This window comes from Indicator indicator, chromosome 24 (assembly GCF_027791375.1).
Source record: "Indicator indicator isolate 239-I01 chromosome 24, UM_Iind_1.1, whole genome shotgun sequence".
Taxonomy (NCBI): Eukaryota; Metazoa; Chordata; class Aves; order Piciformes; family Indicatoridae; genus Indicator; species Indicator indicator.
The window spans coordinates 11,971,363-11,979,648 of NC_072033.1; the positions used below are offsets into that span (position 1 = coordinate 11,971,363).

The 8,286-nt window shown below is 43.1% G+C and overlaps 1 protein-coding gene across 1 annotated transcript; it reads left to right on the forward strand.

The window, feature by feature from the left end:
• The first annotated feature begins 1,786 nt into the window (after positions 1 to 1,786).
• On the forward strand, positions 1,787 to 7,923 carry MTG2 (mitochondrial ribosome associated GTPase 2). The gene is made up of 6 exons (XM_054391741.1): positions 1,787 to 2,008; positions 3,297 to 3,444; positions 4,034 to 4,149; positions 4,782 to 5,000; positions 6,427 to 6,565; positions 7,505 to 7,923. Exons 1-6 carry the CDS (start codon positions 1,787 to 1,789, stop codon positions 7,897 to 7,899), a joined length of 1,239 nt encoding a protein of 412 aa, XP_054247716.1. The 3' UTR covers positions 7,900 to 7,923.
• The last annotated feature ends 363 nt before the right edge of the window (positions 7,924 to 8,286 follow it).

The window sequence follows — 8,286 nt, forward strand, 5'->3', positions numbered from 1 at the left end:
TGATATGAAGACTTTTTTTTAAAGTCAGTTCTCATTTATCTCATCTTTCCTGCTGGTATTTTCATGCAAATAAGTTCTCTCAAATAGCAAGGAAGAGAAAAGGAGTAAGATTGTTTCCTTTATGATATATTAATATTACAGGTAGCCAGAAGAATGCAATATTGCTCTTTGCCAGCTTGGAAATATGCCTTTTATTTGTTTTTTTAAAGTGCTGAAATACTTTTGAGAGAATATGAGCAACACTTAAAACAGCAACATTACATCAATCTGAAATGTCTTACATTAAGAACTTCCTGAATGTTGTGTATATAATGTATTTGAAAGAGCACTTTGGAAATAGTTTGTACATTTATTTCCTAATTTATACATGATTTTTGGTGTTAATATTTCTAATTGTTAATAACAAAATGTTTATTTAATGTGTTGTCCATTTTTATGTATTAATGTGGAAACAAAGTGATCCCAGCATTTTGACTTCTTCCATTAATTGTATCATTTTCTGTTTTGTAATACAGAATTGCTTGAAAATTGTTTAGGTTAAAAATTACCTGAAAATGCAGTTGGTGGTACCTTTCTTACAACACAGACCTTTGGAAGCAACAGATGAAGGGAGGCTCTTTAAAGCTGCACCTTCTCCCCTACTTCTCTGTTACACTTCATAGTGTATGATGAAAGCTTGTCCCAGCTTGCAAATTATTTGATATGCAAAGATCAAGTGCTCTGTGTGCGCAGAGTGGATGTAGGTAGTTAACAGCTCATCTCAAAGACAGATGTGGAGCAGGGAACATGTGGCACAGTGCCTGATGGTGCAGGAGGACTCATGGACTCGGACTCCCTCAGGGGGCCAAGATGCCTTTCAGGGGAACGTGTAAGAAAGACGGGGACATTCTTTTTAGCAGCGCCTGACGTGACAGAACAAAGGGTGATGATTTTAAAGAGCGAAGTTATAAGGTAGATAGTTTTTATTATGCGGATGGTGAGACGCTGACCTCTGTTACCCAGAGAGGTACTAGATGCCCCATTCCAGGACAGGTTGTCTGGGGCTCTGAGCAACCTGCTCTAGTTGCAGATGTCCCTGCTTAGTGCCAGAGCGGGTGGACTACATGACCTTGCAAGGTCCTTTTCAACCCATACCATTCTGTGACTCCCCGGCCCTCGGTCAGCCCCCCCCAGCCCCACGGACGTTATTTCAGCTGCCGCAGCCGCTCACTCCAGGCTCCCTGCGGAGACAGCGACTTCTACCGCCGTTACGAGGCAAGAGGCCAGGAGGCTGAGCGCTCTCCTGAAGGTAAAAGATCATAAACCGGCTTCCCGCCTCCCTGCTCACCGCTCAGCCCCGGGATGCGCAGCACCGCGCTTTCAGGGACTAGCTTAACCCTCACGGGAGCGAGTTGCGGACGGGAGGTTCGAGCCTGGGGCACATGAGGAACCACGGTCTCTTGCACTTAGCCCAGTGTCCGGTCTGTCCCTGGAGCAGCGGCTGTGACGCACGGCGGCACAGCCTCCGGGGTGCAGGGGGAGCCGGGGGGGGGCTGCAGACAGACAGGAGAGGAACGTCCGGAGGCCGAGGAACGCAGCTTCCCGCGCTTCCTCCACAGGGCGCAGCTGCGCCGACGCGGCGAGGCGGGCTCGCAGCGGAAGGACGGGATGCGGCTGCGCCACGGCCGAGTCGTCCCGGCTGCTGCCGGGGTAGTGCTGCTGCGGCAGTGCTGCGCGGTGCTGAGTTCAGGTGTTCTGGTGGCTGCCACCACGGTGCTGCCGAGGTACTAGGCCAGGCTGGGCGGCCATGCTGCCTCGGTGCTGGGCTGTGCTGGGCGGCCGCGCTGTCCCAGCGGCTGCCAGCGCCGTGCTGGGTAGCCGGTGCCAGTGGAGGCCGGCTCACCTCCGCCTCCTCCTCAACCCCGTGGCTCAGGCGCAGGGCCGGCAGCCGGCTTTCTCCACCACCTGTGTGAAGTGCTCGAAAAACAGGCGGCTGAGGCAAAAAAGAATTATTTCGGAAAGGAAACTGGTAAGTCCTGGTGTAAATCAGCTGTCGGTGTCTGTCGGTACATTGCTGGGCGGGCGCCACCCGGCAGGCGTCAGAAAGCAGAGCTTCCCTGTTCCGTGCTGTTCTCACAGTAAACGCATGTTTTTGATGTGGGGAAATACTTTTCTAAAATCTGATAAGCTTGCTGAATAGCGAGGAAATAAGTCTGCTGTGTGACATTGCCAGTGTTCAGAGGGGTTGTGTAGCGGTAACAGCCTTTAGCCGCAACACTTGGGTTGAAAGCATGCATGGGTCGAGAAAGCAAAAAGTCTTACATAGTTTTAAAATTAAACTACTGGCTTTTCTCGCTGTTTGTATAGTCTTACATAGTAGTTAGGTGCTAAATAGCATTTTTTTTTTTTAGAGAAATTGTAGGCGTCTAGAATTTTTTCTTTGCATCCTTCTGATTGTATTTCTTTGCAAAATCTTGTTTTCTGATGAGCAATAAATCACTGCCAGTTTAAAGCAATGCTTTCCTTTCTCACCGTGTGGTGGTGCCAGATGCTTTTCTAAAAGAGGCTTTTTAAGAAGTCACTGGTTGTAGCACTAACTCTAAGTATCAAGAGTTAGAATCTTTTTTTCTGGGTTGCTTTTGTATACTAATATCATAATACCAGTAAGACCTTTTTCTCCCTCACTGTCTAATTAAAATGACCCTTATTGTTCATTTTTACTACGAAGTCTGTTAGTAAATGACATGATTAGATTGTTGTCACATTCAAGGTCATGCTTTCTCTTTTCATCCTACTATGTAAACAATTTCACCTGCCTCTGTGAATCTAATTCTCTACTATTTCCCTGTGGGGATTTCAGGCAGCTTCCTAGAGATGGCTAAATATCATCAAACCTATTCTTCTGGCAGAAAAGCTGAAACACAATGAGTATAATTCATTTGCCAGAAGTCAAATACTATGTTAATGTCAGAAATAGAGCCAAGATCTGGAATTCTTTTTATGCTGTATTTTTTTTGAGCCCCTGAGCAACAAATTGTGGCATATATTAAGATTTCTTCTGCTTATGATGTTTGCACATACTTTCTATCCTTTGCCTTTAATACTTAATTAGCAGAAGATTGAAATTTGCCTTCATTTCATCACTGGGTATAGAAAGTGTAAATCAGCATGAGATTATTTTGTTTTGCTATTGAATGAACTCAGCATGACTTAAAAACAGCAGGTCTACCTATTACTGAGTTTTGCAGAACAATCAACCTCTTGGGAGATGACTGCTAAACTATACTTAAAGGGTACAAACCCCATGCTTGTTACAGACACGCTATTTCGTGGATCACCGGAGGGTGCGTGTGGTTGGAGGACAAGGAGGAGGAGGGGGACATTCTTTTCATAGTGAGCCCAGAAAGATATTTGGAGGTCCCGATGGTGGAAATGGAGGAGATGGTGGTCATGTCATTTTGAAAGGTAAAACTCACTAAATCTGGTTTGTTTCATGTTGTCACTTAACGCTCCATCCTGCCCCCTCAGCAAAACTAGCATATATGGTAGGAAATGGTAAATATAACTCAAAAATGTTGAAGTGATTATTTCTGTGTAAGATGTCTTTGCTTTTTAATTTTTGTTTTGAGCTGTGGTAACAGGGACGTAGGTGACACAAGCCCTAGAAAGCAATTTGAAAGTCAAGATATGTTACAGATCCGTTGTAGTGGCCTGCCTATGTTATGATAAGGCTGGGTTCTGATCAAATTTTACTCTTAAGATGCATAAAGGTGCTCCTGCTTCCTGCAGCAAAATCTGCCAATGTAGCAAATGAAATTTCTATAATATTTTGTAGTAGTTGATTTTAGAGTGGCAGTTAATAAAGTGTGGTTAATAAACCTAAGCAGATAAGTAAAGGCAGTTAAATTATTTCATAGGTTATATTAGTATTAGTCTTCCTTGGTGTGTTATTGTTGAGATGGTAAATTCATGCAGTACTCAAGGGAAGAACAGTTGAGAAGCTGCTCTTCTCTAACTCTTCATCTGTTTAAAATACACATGTTCTGCTTCACAGCTGACCGCCAAACGAAATCACTTTCTTCAGTCCTCCCCTTCTATCAGGGTGTTCACGGAGAGAGAGGAGGAAGCAAAAACTGTTACGGAGCCAATGGTGCATGCGTGTATGTTAAAGTAAGCAGATTACAGTTGCATGCTGGTTTGTTAGCTTTGTGTTAACCTTGCTGATTTTCAGGCTGGATGACCTTACTGTGAGAGAACCTCATGTATGTTTTTTCAGGAAACCTTGTGCTGTCTCTGCTGAGACAGGGCTGGTTGGCACACAGGCAGATCAAGCTGCTTTTAAAGTGCTTGTAAAAATCAGACTTTGGACATCTGGCCAAAATAAATACAGTTGTAGTTTCTTTCCTTCTAGGGGTTGTATGCCTAGAGCAAACACAACACAGAACTTTTGAACAGGAGCAGACTTTTTTTTTTTCCTTTTAGACTTTTTTTTGCCTTAGCGTGTCTGTTTTGGTGCACGCTTACAATACATTTCTTAGGTCACTACTGTGCTTAGGCTCCTTTGCATAAAAGGAAAGGAGAAGGGTTATATTACTGTTAACATTTTAATGAAGTATAAATGTCTGGCAGTGCCATTTGGGTCCATAAAGTGAGTCTTATGAAGTACATTTGTCTTTTGGATTCCCCAGCATGAAAATATGGAGAAATGATTTTCAACAAAGGCTGCTAAAGGAACAGCTGAAGGCAGCTCTGCTGCAGGCTTTGAGCACCAGTGTAATGCTTGCACCTCTCTTCACTTTAAGGTCCCTGTAGGCACATTGGTTAAAGAGGATGGGAAAGTTGTGGCTGACCTCACACAGGATGGTGAAGAGTATGTTGCAGCTTATGGAGGAGCTGGAGGGAAAGGGAATCACTTCTTTCTTTCCAATGAAAACCGAGCTCCAACATTATTTACTCCAGGAGAACCAGGTCAAGACAGGGTTCTCCACCTGGAATTGAAGACAACAGCTCATGCAGGATTGGTGAGTCTCATTGTGGTTCTTCAACATCCTTGCCATTGTGGGATGACACTTGACTGACTGAAGAGATAATGTTTGATAACGTTTTTGTTAGCCTTTTGGCTTACTTGCTTAGAGATGCAACTAGATGCTTTCTTGCTGTTACTTGGTAGAAAGGTGTCCAGAGTGATTTGCAGAGCTGTCACTCTCTTGCTACTTGACATCATCCTGCCTTAGCTAAAATCAATGCTGTATATAGGAAAGCCATGTGCAAGATTGATCAGTGTTTAACAGACTCACTGATGGATAGGCTTTGTCTGCAGATGAAGAGTACAGAATGGAGAGTTCTTCTAAATTAGTTTTTGTTTCCTTGGTATTTAAAAAAAAATGCTGAAGTTCAAATCACCTTGTATTTCATCCCTATATTTCTCTCTTTACAAATAGTAAACCTTTGACTTTGTTAGTTCCAGGTTTAACATCCTCTGAAGCGAAAAGAGATGTGATAGTCAATTTAGGGTTTAAGCTGTGTTCATTTCCATAAGGTATGGAAATGTTTTAACACCAGCTGGTGATGTTGTTACAACTACATTTTGCTGCAAAGAGTTCTTGCCCTAGTTCAACTGCAGAATGATTCTCTGCTGTAGCAGAATTTTGTGCGTTTATTTAGAAAGTAAGAACAGAATTGGTGGATCAATACGCTTAACTCTAACCAACTGGTCATTCTGGTCCATTTCTCACACTCTTGGCACTGATTTGGAAGTCTGAGATGAATATATTCTCTTTTACTTCCTCTGACAAGAAATTGAAGTGTCTGACATCAGCAAATAGAATTTAGGATTTGATCTGCTTTCATCTGGTGATTGTTGACTATCTGTGTAGCTATTGTATGTCAACTGTTTGGTGTATCTCAGAGTAACTTCATTTCTGGGATATGTTTGTTTAAATTCTTCTCTGTCAAAGGCCAAGTTTCAGCTTAATTCTTTGATGTCAAGACTATGAAAATCCCAAACTGTCATTCTGGTTACTTACAGGCCAAACTATGTTACTAAGTCAGAGCCAAAGCCACTTCTGAATTCTTTTGGAACATAATACATTGGAGTCAGAAAAGGCAAATAAGGATGTGCAGGACAAAGTGTTATGATGTTATTTCAGGGTAAAAGAGATCTTACAGTATATACCCTTTTGGCTCTGAACAAGGTAAATACTGAAGGTGGTACAAAACAAAGGGGACCTTTCTTTGAGCAATTAAATGTTCAGGAGAGAGAACAAAGGGAGAGCAGGATGCTTTTCAGAACTAAGTTTGCAAAATTAATGTTATATTGAAGCTAGAAGAATTTTTGACATGTCTGCTAAAGCTTCCATTGGTTTGTGGTTTTGGGTTTTTTTTTGTTTGTTTGTTTTTTTAAATCAGAATTAACCCAGAACTGTGGCTTTAATGATTCTATTCCAGGTGGGCTTTCCCAATGCTGGCAAATCATCGCTTCTGAGAGCCATCTCCCGTGCAAGGCCAGCTGTGGCTGCCTACCCTTTCACAACCCTGAATCCCCACGTCGGCATTGTCCACTATCAAGACTATGAACAAGTGGCAGGTATGCTGTGTGTACCTGAATAGCAGTTTGTCACCTGGGATGTTCTTTGAAATGCTGCAGAAGGATATTTAGCAGTTCTGTAGAATTCTTGCCAGTTTGCTGCATGAAAAACAGAACGGGCAGAGGATCAAGGGAGGTGACTGTCCTTCTATTCAGCTCTGGTGACACCTCACATCAACTACTGTGTCCAGTTCTGGAGCCCCCAACACAAGGACTTGGGGCTGTTAAGAGTACATTCAGAGGAAGCCACAAAGATGATCAGAGGGCTGCAGCACCTCTCCTATGAAAACAGACTGAGAGAGTTGTGGTGGTTCAACCTGGAGAAGAGATGGTTTTGAGGAGACCTTAGAGCAGCCTTCCAATAATTGAAAGGGTCTACAGCAGGGAGTTGGAGAGGGACTTTTGACAAAGGCATGGAGTGACATGACAAAGGGTAATGGCTTCAAAGTGGAAGAATCTGGGTTTGGATTAGACATTAGGATGAAATTCTTCCCCATGAGGGTGGCGAGTCACTGGAACAGGTTGCCCAGAGAAGATGTGGAGGCTCCAAGCCTGAAGTTTTCAAAGTGTTGGGTGGGGCCTTGAGAAGCTTAGATGTCCCTGCCTATGGTAGAGGAACGGGAACTAGATGATCTTTAAGGTCCATGCTAACCCAAACTATTCTGTGATTCTATTGAACTTCAAGCAAAACAATAATGAAAGCCCATTTCAGATTCACTCATCTGTGCCCTTAATACCAGGCTAGCAATCTGTATCTGACTGGAATAATCTAAATCCAGGGGATTTAAAAGCTAAGAGCAACTGAACTGCACAGGAGATGTGCTTTAATAGTGGCGTGTTGAGATGTAATTCTAAAAGTACTTGGCACTGACCAGTGAAAGAGTGGTTTTGATTTTTGTTGGACATGTTGGATTCACTGTGGCATTTCTCTCACTGCAGTTGCTGACATTCCTGGCCTAATAAAAGGTGCTCATCAAAACAGGGGCCTTGGGATGGCCTTCCTTAGGCATATTGAACGCTGCCACTTTCTCTTATATGTGGTGGATCTCTCAGTGTCTCACCCATGGACTCAGCTGCAGGACTTAAAATACGAACTGGAGCAATATAAGAAAGGATTGTCTGAGAGGCCTTGTGTTATCATTGGGAATAAGATTGACCTTGCAGAGTCCAGGATCAATCTGCCACTCCTTAAAGAGCGAGTAGAAGACCGGGTAATTGCCTTGTCTGCGTTGAGGGGAGACAACCTGGAGGAACTGTTCTTGCACTTGAGAGAACTGTATGATGCTTATGTGAAGACGGAACAATCACGAGGGCAGAACCCAGTCAAGTGGTAGAAACCACAACCACTCTGATCTGTACTGGAGGAAAAATAAATCCTAATTTGATTAGATTGTATCTGTGTGATTTTGGGGGGTTTATGGTTTGGGGTTTTTTTGAAATGCAAAGGGGCACAGTGTGTGGATTTGTCCTGAACTGCTGCATTGGAAAGATTTGTTTTCTTGTTCACCTTTGGAGTCTCAGGTGTTTTACAACAAAATTTGAAAACTGTAATCATGATGGGTGTTGAACTGGAAACCTAGGTCTTGTTTGGCATTAGATAGTTAATTATGGAATGAAGAGAATGCTCTCTGGTGGAAATAACTGAAGTTCAGGATCTGCAGGAGAAGCAGATCAATCACAAAGTAAACTCGTTAGCACTGCCATAAAATAGGAAGGTGAGA

Coding starts and splice junctions, on each gene's coding strand:
- MTG2 (XM_054391741.1), top strand. CDS start 1,787: ATGCTGCCTCGGTGCTGGGCTGTGCTGGGCGGCCGCGCTGTCCCAGCG. Junction 2,009..3,296: donor TTATTTCGGAAAGGAAACTG/GTAAGTCCTGGT, acceptor TGCTTGTTACAG/ACACGCTATTTCGTGGATCA. Junction 4,150..4,781: donor GTGCATGCGTGTATGTTAAA/GTAAGCAGATTA, acceptor CTTCACTTTAAG/GTCCCTGTAGGCACATTGGT.